General features: G+C 34.3%; 1 protein-coding gene across 6 annotated transcripts in view; it reads right to left on the bottom strand.

Moving 5' to 3' along the window:
- The window catches only part of EXOC6 (exocyst complex component 6), a 278,392-nt gene that overhangs the window by 20,180 nt on the left and 245,242 nt on the right, over window positions 1-12,970 (bottom strand). For all 6 annotated transcript variants that reach the window (XM_073240691.1, XM_073240690.1, XM_037015771.2 and 3 more), the window contains one exon: window positions 11,660-11,733. In XM_073240691.1, coding sequence (XP_073096792.1) covers window positions 11,660-11,733 — 74 coding nt within the window. The remainder of the gene's footprint in view (window positions 1-11,659; window positions 11,734-12,970) is intronic.

The raw sequence follows: 12,970 nt of genomic DNA on the forward strand, positions 1-12,970 counted from the left end.
AGTGGCAAAGGAATTGTATATTATGATGCTTTAAGATTAGAAACAGAAGACAGAAATTTCAAAGTCAAGTTTTGGCAAACGTCCAGACTCCATGGCAAGAATAATGGCCACACTATTCCTTCACAACTTCCAAGTCTTGTTCACATGCCTTTACATACAATCTGAAGTAGTTCATTTTGAGTCAAACACAAATGTGTATTTATAAAGGTTCTCTGATCTTTTTATGGTAAAGCACTTCTTTTTTAAACGTTATAGCCTTTTGGGGTATGGTAGAGAGGGATTATCAGACTGTGTACAAAGGGGTTGAAATAAGTAGGAGAGGAGAATGATGAGAACAGGGAGGGGGGTGTCCAGAGTACTTCCCTCATCAAGCAGCACTATTGGGAGGAACTATGTTCTTCATAGTTCACCTTGACGTAGATTCAGCACACCAGCCCTACCACTGCCCTGATGAAGTATGGTAAGAACAGAGATGCTAACTGCTGACTCATTTAATTAATGACCTCTATCCTGTGCAAGCTTCATACAATTCACTAATTTTAGCAATGAAGATTACGCATGCCATGAAAAATCTCTCTCCCAGCAGTAAACCATACAAGACTTTTTCCCTCACAGATTTCCTTAAGCCATTAATATATATAGTTGAAATAGTTCAGGAAAGTGTCTGAAGGTCATATGGTAGTTATTAAGAGGAGCAGGACTCCACCCTATTTCCCCACTTTCCTACACAATAGTATCCTCATCAATATACCATTCACATACCTCAGTGGCTTTCTTTTTAGAACACTCTTTAATTTCCATCCTTTATCCAAGATATCTTTCTGAACCTGATAGTCTTTATGTTCATTAATACCAATTAATTCATCTCTTGAATTGTCTAGCTCTTATTTTATTGTCTAATGTTCCATTCTGTTTCCCTAGTGGATGGTTATAGTAGAAACTCAGTAAAGCTTTGTTGAATAAGTGAATGAGTAAATGAAGAAACAAAGAGAATTCATACATACATAGTGCTTATCACTGCAGTTTTAGAATTCTACTAACAAATGTTTATTTACATATTGCCTTGTTCCAAAGAGATATTAGGCAACTTACAAAAAATACATGCACAATAAATGCAACTTAATAACTGAGAAAAGTCAAGGTCAAGAGAAAGAGAAGGTAAGAGAGAAGATGAGGTCAGCATACAAGATGTATGTGATGCTAGCCTATCCACCTTAGAAGAGAATATAATTAGTTAGATAACTCACAGTATTCTGGAGATTAAATACAAACTAGCCGCTCAGGATAAATTCAAGTATTTCTAATATTGAAAACAGAAACTTCTGAGTGTACACGAAGAAGCCACTGTGAAATACAGTGAAGCACATCATCAGAAATAAAGCAATAATCAATTATCTGCAGCCTAGACTACTAAAATAATTGTCTGTTCTTCCTGATTCTAATTTTGTCTCCTTTCAATCTATTCTCCTCAAAGCAGCCAGAAAAATATTTTTAAAATGTAGGTAAGAGCACGATACTAACCCTCTTAAACGCCTTGGATGGTTTCCCACCAACATCGCAAACTCCTTAACAAGACCCTCAAGGCCCTACACGATTTGCCTCTGATAACCTTCCCAGTTTCATGTGCACCTCTCCTTTACTTGCTCACCACATTATAACCATACGCCATTACCCTTCCTACTCCTTGACAGCACCTTAGGACTTTGTGTTTGCTCTTCCCTCTGTAAGAATGCTAAAGCCCCCTATCTCCCAATTTCATTCAGACATGTGCTCAAATGTCACCTCCTTCAAGAGGTTTTTCCTGAAAACTCAATCTGAAGTGCTCAACTATCACATTCACCTGCTTTATTTTTCTCACAGAATCTTAGTCTACTTGAAATTCTACCTAAAGTTCTTTGAAATTATCACTGTTTTGCGGTGGATCTCCCTCCAACAAAACAAGATTATGAGGGCAGGGATCTTCCTATCTTGTTCATCACCATATCCCTGGCACTTAAAAAAGTGCCCAGAGCAGATGCTCAAATATTTGTTAAGTACATGAAGAAATACCTGAAGATGGAACAGTTCTTGGTGATATGTCTTAATCTGGACAGGTTCCAGTTTCCCTAGAGCAGTGGTGGGTGGTTTGATAACTGTTGGTAGGTCATATACTATGCCTTTGAGAAATCTGTTGAAAACATTGGACCCTATTCTCAGAAAAAGAAAAATGCACATACACACAGAATTTTGCATAAACCTCCTAAAACCAACCCATGGTCCCCAGGTTAAAATCCCTGATCTAAGGGCATGTAAGGGCCTTTATGCAATGCCCCATCCACAGAGTTGAAGGTTGAGAGGGAAAAAAATCAGTAAAAAGCTGCAAATCATTCCCAACAGATTTCTCTAAAATGTAGCAGATAGTGAGAGTAGTTAAATGAGTAACAACCATGGCTAGTGGCTGCCTCATCTCCTCATGTAGCATATTGTATTGAGAAGCCTAGATTTGGAATTTATTATGAAAGAAAATGACACATATGTTGATTACATTCATCGAACATGAAAACGGATCTGTGAAGTTTTATGGGTTGCCTCTTCAAAAATGGCATAGACTACACTTTTGTTAAAATTAAATGAGACCATACTGGATCAGGATATGGATAGAACAAGTCAAGTCCCAGGAACTGATAAAAAAATTTTTTTAATTAAATGTCAGGTAAAAGAGACCAACCGAACAAAGCCACTTTTGTTCCCCTACTCCTTCTCTGTAGGTGCTTATGGCTAAGGTGATGTGTAAAACACCTGGGCAAAACATTTCTGTAAGTTCTAAAGCACTTAGAATATTTTTCATCACATTTTTAGTACTACTAGATATAATACTGTTTTCTCCATGAAAGTTTTGTCTTTGTTTTAAGATTCCTATTTTGACAAGTATTAAATTTTCTATCTTAAGGAAAGGTGCAATTATCTTGAAAAAAGTCACTTCAACTGTATTTCCTTTTTCATACTAGAAGACACTCTTTACAACAAAATATAGTACTTACCTTGATCATTTTATCAAAATATCTCTCCTTCAATTTTTTCCCATCTCATTTACAGGAAAAAAAGTAATGAATATGTTCTTCATTTCTCTCCAAGTATGTATACTGTGGCTCAATAACAACGGTTTTGATGATTCACCAAGGAATCTGACAACTCTTAGGATCTGAACTCCACATGAGCTGGTATTTTAATTTCCCACTTAAATTTTTTCATTCTTCACAAGCAATCCTCTGTTACTGTTTCATACCTCTTAAAAATAATTTACTGTGTATGAGTGACTGACTGGTTTACTACATCTAAATGAATCCTCCAGTAATTATCATCCCTCATAAAAATCATCTGAATTTTTTTTTTTAGAAGGAAGTTCAACAAATTATTTTGGAAAACTTACTACCATTTTTTCATCATTTTTGTATTATTTGTATTTTAATCCTTCTACTGAAAGGCTTATTTATTTGCTATCATAGTCGTTTTAATCAGATAGTTCTAGAAATCTATGGATTAATGTCATGTAATAGTGATCCAGGTAATTTAGTGTTCTCAAACTGTGTGCCACAGAACACTGCTTTGCAGGACAGTAACAGATTTTCATTTGTGAAAAGTATTCAGGACTCAAACAGGTTTGGGGGTAAATGGGGCTAGACTTTAATCTAAGGCTTCTCAAAGTTTTCAATGTGCTAATGAAATTGTGAATTTACCAGAGAGGGAGACAATATGCAGTATTTCCTAAACTTATTTGACCATAATTTACTTTCTTCATGGCTCATTGTTCCAAACAATAGTAGTTAAAGAAACGCTGCTTTATTTGAGTTCTGCTTTATATTCAGTCATTGCTGATAACTTAAGGTGTATACTGCCTTTATCTAAATTCCTCTAATTCCTTTGTCCAAAATATTTTTTATACATAAAAGAATAAACAGTTTTGGAGCAATGACAACATTTCTTATAAATAATTTACATTACTATTTTAGTATCTCTAATGATGATCAAGATGAATCAAGAAATGTTTACTGTATTATACTTTTACTTGAGAAGGCAGAGAAATATGTCATGTATTTTTAGAAATAATTCTCATCAAAAATAAATGAAATAGAAAAAACTTACTGCTTTTGAAGAAAATTTGTTTATTTGGAACATCAACTTACATAGAATAAATATCTCAATCCCTAAAAAGGTATTTGTGTACCAAAAAAAGATTTTCAGCATAGCTAAAACACTTGCATTCACTGATTCACCATTTATTGATTGTTTACTATGTGCCAAGAACAGAGCTAGGCAATAGATGTACAGCAATCAACAAATAAGGCATGATTCTTGTCCTCATGAGCTTGTAGTTCAGCTATTTCATATTGCCTATATTGCTATGAATATGTACTCTAGAATTGCTGTATTTTTAAAAATGCCTTTGATGGGGGTAAGAGTATAGTTAGGCTGCTATTAAAAAAACCTCAAACCTACAACTAGTTTGCTGATGAGGGACAGCATGAATGATGAAATATAAGCATACAGTTAACTGGAAGATAACAGAAACCATTTTACTTGTGCATTAGAAGCACATGTCATTTATGTCTCACAGTCTTGTGTTTTACAATTATTTTACATTAAAATGCTATGAGATCCAATTCTTTCCAGTAAATGGTGCTGGATACCCTATGGAACAAAATGAATCTTGAACCTTACTCCCCAACCATGCACAAAAATCAGTTCCATACGGATTGTAAACCTCAATGTGAATGGTAAAACAATAAAACTTTTAGAAGAAAACATAGGAAAATATCTTTATAATTTCAGCGGTAGGCAAAGACTTCCTAAGTGGGACATTAAAAAGAACTGACCATAAAGGGAGAAAAGGAAAAATTGGATTTCATTAAAATTATGAAATTTTGTTCATCAAAAGACACGAGTGTACAGATAAGCCACACAGCAGGAGACATTTACAATACATATATTTGACAAATGACTCCTATTCAGAATATATAAATCAGTAAGAAGCAGAGAATCCAATAGGAAAAAAATGGCAAAAACACTGAATAGGATATTCAAATGGACAACAGATACACAAAAAGGGGTTCAATATTGTGAGTCATCAAGGAAATGAATATTAAAACTATAACATAAAATTACTGTTATAACCACTGGCATGGCTAAAAAGGGGAGACAGATAATATTAAGTAAAGACAAGGATGTAGAGCAACAAGAATTCTTCTATAGTGCTGGCTGAAGTATAAACTAGCACTCTTGCTTTGGAAAACTGCTTTGGAGCATCTATTAATACTGATTATATACCTACACCCTGACAGCAATTCCACTCCCAGGTAAACACATCAACAGAAATATGTACATATGTTCACTAAAATCATGAAAAGAATGTTCATGTTAGCACAATTTGTAACAATAAAACTGGAATCAATTCACATGTCCATCATAGAATATATAAATTATGTTATATTTGTATAATGTCAGACTACCCAGCAAAGGGAATGAATGACTCATATCTACATGTAGCAACATGGATACATTTCACAAACGTAATACTAAGCAAAAGAAAGCAGAACCATAAAGTTAATTCTGTATGATTTCATGTATACAGAGTTCAAAATCTGGCCAAATTCATCTGTGGTGTTAGAAGTCGTGAGAGTAGGTATCCTTCGGGAAGGAGAAGAGTAATGATTAGAAAGAAGTGCAGTAAGGGGTGGTAGTCTCTTTGGAGGTACTTACTGGTCAAGTTTTCTTTCTTGATGTGCATGTTACAAAGATGTATTCACTTTGTGAAAGATGAACAATAGTGTAGTTAAGAATTGCCTGAATGTATTTTCAACAAAGCATACATTTGAAAAGTTGCAATGACATCCAAATATATATTCTCCCTTAAATTCTCTACAGATAGTTCAGAGGAATTATCAATCCTCTTTTCCTTAGTTGTTAAAAATCAAATACTTTAAAACAGGACTAGATGGGAAAGTAAAATTATAAAATTTTTCTCATGGCATAGAATTTTAATAGGAAGGAGGAACAACATATTTGATTTTCCCCTACAAAAGTACACCCTCCTAAGGCTTTAGGCTAAATACTCCCAGATTTTTTAAAGGTTCTTCATATGACAAGGTATCTGATTTCTCACCAGACCTGTAATTCCCTCTTCTGTGCTCTCCAATGTGTGTGTGTGTGTGTGTGTGTGTGTGTGTGTGTGTGTGTGTGTGTGTGTGTGTGTCTCTATCATCATGCAATACTTAAGGCACAGTCTTAACAGCTGCAAAGCACAGTGGTCTGACCCAAATACCACCCTTTCATTAATGCAGCCTAAGAAATCCCAGCACACTGCTGGTTCATTTGGAGTTAATTAAAACTGCCATATCTTTTTCACATTATAAGTCAGATTTCCTATATCCTGTATTTTTTTAAATTTAATTTAAAAAAGTTAAATGCAGCATGTAATATTTTCCTTGCTAAATCTAACTTTGTTGGCTTTGGCTTATCACTCACACATACTGAGAACACTTTGAGTGTTCTTTTGTCACCTCAAGTAACTCTCCTAGCTTTGTGTAATCTATACATACAATTCATATTTCTTCTATATATTTATCCAAGTCATTATTTTAAAAATATGTCAATCCCAAACTGTCAAAGACAGGTATCTATAGGGTGTTGCCAGAGTCTTGACTAAAATAAGCACTTCCCAAAGTATGTTTCATGTAATACAACACAAAATGAGCAAGACAGGTATACTGTGATGAATTTGGGAAATGCTGGGTTACTGCAGAATATTTTAGTTATTATAATTTCAATGTGATAGTGTAAGTCTCTAACAGGGGATTAGAGTATAAAGTGTTCCCCAAACTAAGCTGACTTGGAAACTTTTTTAGAAATCTTTTTGCATTTTGAGAAATCAGTGTTCCTAGAAAGACACTTTGGGCAATACTGCTCTAGGGTGATAATGATACATTAGCCAATATTCTTTGGGGAAGAGATCATTTTATTAGCTTTGAACCCCCCTGCATTATCATCCAACCTTCCTAAAGTTCTCCATATGTCAAAGATTATCAAGGTATTGTCAAATGTGGCAATGATATCTTCCCAGACTAACTTACCACAAAGTGAAATAGGACCAGGGAAAGAGGATTCAGCATTAGGATTAGTGAGCCATGGATGCCAGATCTACTGTGAGAATTACGCTTAATAAGAAGCTATGAAGGTCTGGGTGTCCATTGGTGGATGGGTGGATGGAGAAGATGTGGTACATGTATAGAGTGGAATATTATTCGGCCATAAGAAGGAAGCGGGTCCTGCCGTTTGCGGCGACATGAATGGAGCTGGAGGGTGTTGTGCTCGGTGAGGTAGGCTGGGCAGAGGGGGACAGGTGCCAGGTGATTTCACTCTTATGTGGAGTATAACAACAAAGAAAGACTGAAGGAGCAAAACAGCAGCAGAATCACAGAACCCAAGAATGGACTGACGGTTGCCAGGGGGAAGGGTACTGGGGAGGATGGGTGGGAAGGGAGGGATAAGGACAGGGAAAAAGAAAGGGGGCATTATGATTGGCATGTATGGTGTTGTGGGGGGGGGTACGGGGAGGGCTGTACAACACAGAGAAGACAGGAGGTGATTATACAGCATCTTGCTACGCTGATGGACAGTGACTGTAGTGGGGTATGTGTGGGGGACTTGGTGAGGGGGAGAACCTGGTAAACATGGTGTTCTTCATGTAATTGTAGATTAATGATAGCAAAATAAAAATAAATAAAATAAAATAAAAAATAAAATAAAAAAGAAGCTATGAAGGTGACAGATACATATTTTAAAGTTTCCCATTAAACTGGCTACATCTTAAAAGTTTTGGTGATTAAAAACTAATCTTAGTTACCTGGAAAATTTTGTTAAAGGGAACGTCTCATTCTCTAGTGATATTTACTACATTTCTATGTTGAAGAATGAGTTAAAAAATTATCACTGAATACTGTATATTATATAAGGAGTCATAATAAAAATAGTTTAAAAATTTTAAGGTCTTCATAGTGTTAAAAGAATTTTACATATTCATCTGAAAAAAATTCACTTGCAAGATTATATGTAATAAGGATGGTCTTTTTGAAAGAAAACAGACACTTAAGTAGTGTATCAAATACCTTCATCATTTAGCAACTTAATTTCAAAATTGGGACTAGGAGGATGATATCCTTTACTTGGAAGAGTTTGCACACAGAAATCGTGTTCAAACAGCACATTTAAAATTGATTGAGGCAGTACGTTCACCTAACGCAATCCCAGTACTGCTAAACCTCCACATGGTCTACGGGGGCATCAGACTTAAGATGTTGTTGAGATAACTGGCTTCCATTAGCAAGCATGTGATTGGCAGGATGATAAAGTCTTTTCAGTCCCAGGTCAGCTATTTCCTTTTCTTTAGAAGAGGGCAATTCTGATGATCCATCTTTTAGCTACAGTCTCTCATTGAGTCCCAATTCTCTTGCCTTCAGCTTTGATAGGGTTATAACTTTCCTCTTGTATGAGCTCATACTTGTCATCAACTCCTCTATTCAGAAGAGCAAATATCAGGAGTTTGACCTCAGGGCAAAGTCCGGGTGGGCAGGTAAAATTCAACCACTGGACCTACTTCCTAATCTTTCATACCCAGCAATTCATGAAGCAGTATCAAATTCAAACTAAAAAACAGAAGCGTGACCCCTTATAAGTACTATGAAAAGGGCTCTTTTGCCTTTCTAAGTATACTTGAAAAGAACTGTCAGCCACCCTATTAAGGTAGAAATGGATCACAGACTAGAAAAAAAGAAGTGCAGAGACTCCAATGAAATGTAAATAAAAGTGTTAGCACCCTCTTTATGTTTGGTGATATACTACTTCATGTAAAAGTGTTAAAATATTATGCTATGAAATATCTTTACAAAGTCAGGAAAATAAGAAACATTATGAAACTTTAAAGCATCCTTATTGAAATAACACTGACAGCCGATACAAAAAACATATCACCTAATATGAGACTTCAGTTTTCAAGACTAATTTAATTTTTGGCTAATTCTGATACTTGGTATTTCACCTCCTAACTGTTTGTAAATTAATTTGAAAAACAAATATAGGTGAAAAATAACTCTCCTTATCAAGTCACTAAATCCAGGCCTCTGAAATCATAAAATTCAAGTTATGTCTCAGTGGTCCAGCAGCTAAAGGCAAGAATTAGCTGCACCTTCTTGTTTTCAAATACAAATGCAAAATAACAGAGTATGATTAAATTTTAACATAAATAATCAGAAGATGATTTTAAACCCCTTTTGAAACTAGAAAAATAAACACATAAAAAAATTAGCTCATCAAAATTTTCTACCCACTAGTCATTTTCACTGCATATTAACTACCATACTTTCAAAATATGTTTATATTAAATAATTATTTCAATATAAGTCTCTAATATTAACAGTTCTACATATGTGCCATAGTAGATTTCAGAACTCTAAATGTTTCACAATAGACTTTTTATTCACTTATAAGTCAAAGAAATTACACTGATTGAGGAAAAGTCATCCAGGGCTTAATGCCTCTAAGCACACATACTTGAAAAGTAAATTCAATCAAAAATATTCAAGATGTTAATATTTATAAGTGTGCCTTAAAAACAATTCCCTGATAAAGCTATATGCTTGTAAAGATGCCTTCTTTGCTGTCAAATGATGATTATCTTCGAAGAAAGAAAACACCCAGGATTGGAGTTTTAATGTACATTGAACCAACCACCTATCTGGACATCTCAATGAACAGAATCTTTACCAACAGTTTCATAACCTATGTGGTCCTATTCATAACCTTCAGTGAGATTGCAAACTAGTTAACACCATACAAATTCATATATATATCACATAATAAATTTCAAATTTTTTGTACACAGTTTATATATAATGGAAGCTACCCCCTCAAATCACATCCTCTAGATTGGTGAACATATTCATGCTCTTGTAACAGGGAAACTTACCCCAGGGAGTAGCTATAATCTAATTAGGAAATGAATATACCTCCACACCTATTTCTAACTTGCTAAAGGACTCAGTTTTCTATATTAGATCATCTTGCTCAGGGCAAGAGGACTGCAACAGAGAAAACTACTTCTAAAGGAAATGGATCCACCTTCGACATAAAGCATATCTTCTGGTAAACTGGAACAGAAGTTCAGAGTCACCTTCTTCATTTTCCACTAACTCCTCCATTAATAACATTAATCATCTACAGATCTAGGTCATCCTAACAGTGTTCCTTGTTTGGCATTAATATATGAGTACTGATTGCAAACTGAAGTATGAATATATTTTTTATGTCCAGTGCTTGACAGACATAAATGGGAGAAAGGAATGGCTTTTTCAGTTTCCTTCTAAACCTGACTTGAAGATACAACATCTATTTCCATATGACTCACTGTCTTAAAAGTATTCCTTACCAGTTTATGGGTGTTTTGTTTTTCTAAAGGACTTTTAAATTCCATAAAGATGAAACTATCTCTTATGTTATTTTTGTGTCTATTTCAACCACATCTCCTCTTCAAATAATAAGTAGTTCACATGGTAGTTCACAAATACTTATTAAACACTGGTTTGGAATTAAAGCAAGACAGCTCTATTCTCAGGCATTTACTGAAATCAGAACCCTTTAACTGCTAAAATTGGTTCTATTCCAAACATCACAGAGGTAGAATTTATTCATACCAGTGACTGAGCCCCATTTCCAGTCAATTCTGTCCCCATAGAGGTAGGACCATTTATAGACTGATAATACAGTGGCTTTCTTTTAATTCCACCTCCATTTGGTTCTTCTTGCCAAAGGCAGCAGTCACTCCTGTTGTTAGTTCTAGCACTCCTAAGCCCCCTGACTTGGTCTGCCCCTCCTCCACACTCTGTGCTGCCCAGCTTTATTAAGCTCCTTAATCCTAGGATTAAGAAAGAAAACGAAAAAAGAGGAGCGGAAAAGGGGAATAAAGAAATAAGAAGAAAAAATATGAGGAGGGGGGGGTTGGGAAAGCATAAGGAAGAAAATAAGGAAAATGATAATAAAGTAGTGATTTCAAAGAGTAGTAAAATGACTAGAGATTAAAAAATTAACATATTTGTTACTACACTTAGAGTTATGTGACCAGAAAAGAATTATGTAAATGTATAATTATCTTTTTAAAATTTCCTTTATCCTTCTTTCTGGAAACATACAGAAAATTTATAAAAATAGCATTTTTTACCATTAACAAATTTTAGGCAAGGGGCTCCTTTCCAGGTTGTTGTAATTTACATTTAACTTGGGTACTGATACTAATGTTGTACCACTATATATGTACCATTTTCATATATAACCATGAAATAATTAAGAAATAACTTAAACTTCAAGTATCATTAAACCGAAGTATAATAAAGTTATTTGGTCATGTGCTTAGCAGGTAATGACTCAATTAAATATTCACGAGGAGAATGCTCCATGAAGTTGAGGCACTGAATAGATACAGGTTGAGAGAGAAGAGCCAAATACATGGCTATCAAAGAAGCAGTGATCTAAAGAAAGGCTGTCTCAAGGCAAACAAGCATTCCTGTAGCATTAACAAGAAAAAAGAGGCAAGATATAGAAGGCAATAAATGAGAAGCACATTGTTACATCTTACTTGTCTGAGGTCAATGAATGCTAGCTGCAGGGTATCCCCCTGGAATCCTGGCACAGGCTCAGAGCTGGCAAACACTATTAAAAAAGAGAGAGAGAAAAACAAGATTGCAAAATATACAAGGATTTAACCACTACATTAATTTCTACTCATTACAAACGTATTATATTTACATGTAACCATTTCAAGTGAAGACTATTTATAATCTTTAATTTTCATTACTGAGAATGTTCTTTACACTCATTACCACAAATATCTTAATAATTTTAAACTTCTAATCTGCTATTTAATCACTATAATCCGTAATTATAATAAATATAGAATGGTTATCTTACATAAAGTTCAAGAGTAGTAATATACTTCAATCAAGAAAATTTTCTGACTCTTTTTAGCCTTAGGTGAATGATTATAGAAGTATTTTGAACCTACACCAATTCCATGGCTGTCAATATATTTCAAAACATCTGCTTTGTTGCAGCTTTACATACAGAAAACAGGCATAATGTTCTAAGAAGCAAAATGAAGACAATGCAGGAACGTCTGTTCATGCCTTTCAATAATTTTTTTCCATAAAGAAATCCCATCCCTTTAAAAACTAAAAGATACCTTAAGACAAGACTGAAAAAATTTTTTTGAGATTTTTTCAACAATTTTTATACTTAAAAAAATTTAATACTAGTAACATAGCTTAAGTTGCAAATAATTCCAGTATTAGTTATTTTGAAGACAAAAGACTTGATTTATTAAAAAGACCCTGTCTTTTTACACACAAGCTTCTCTGATAAGAATAAAAATGTCTAGAAGCATTCTTCCTCCCCATTAATATCTTAGTTTTCTTAAAGAACATTATAGATTTTCCATTTATGAGTTTATCTGAGCCAGTATTTTAGAAGCCATTTACATTTTCAGCCCATACAGTTCTCACAAAACAAAAATAATTCTTAAGTTTAGTGTATTCTGTGTGAAATAGTTTAGAGAGGCTCAGAATCAACTATCAAAAACAGTAAATATATGAAAGCCAAGCACAGCTTAACTTATCTGATATTTTTAGAGAATAAAGAGTCAAAAATAAGTTTTGTTATTGCTGTTGTTTTTAAGATCATGATTTTTACTTTAAGCATTAAAACTTTTTTAACCTTATGTATTTTCTGATGGATTTTTAAGCTGTAATGTAATAGTTCCTATGCTTGAGTAATCTAAATATCATTTAATCTTTTCTTAATTCTTTGGACAACCATTAAGAACACCTTTTATTCTACATAATACTATAAATTCCCAGGGCTGCTGTGTTATTAGGAGCTATTGTCTGTTTAC

This window comes from Manis javanica, chromosome 7 (assembly GCF_040802235.1).
Source record: "Manis javanica isolate MJ-LG chromosome 7, MJ_LKY, whole genome shotgun sequence".
Taxonomy (NCBI): domain Eukaryota; kingdom Metazoa; phylum Chordata; class Mammalia; order Pholidota; family Manidae; genus Manis; species Manis javanica.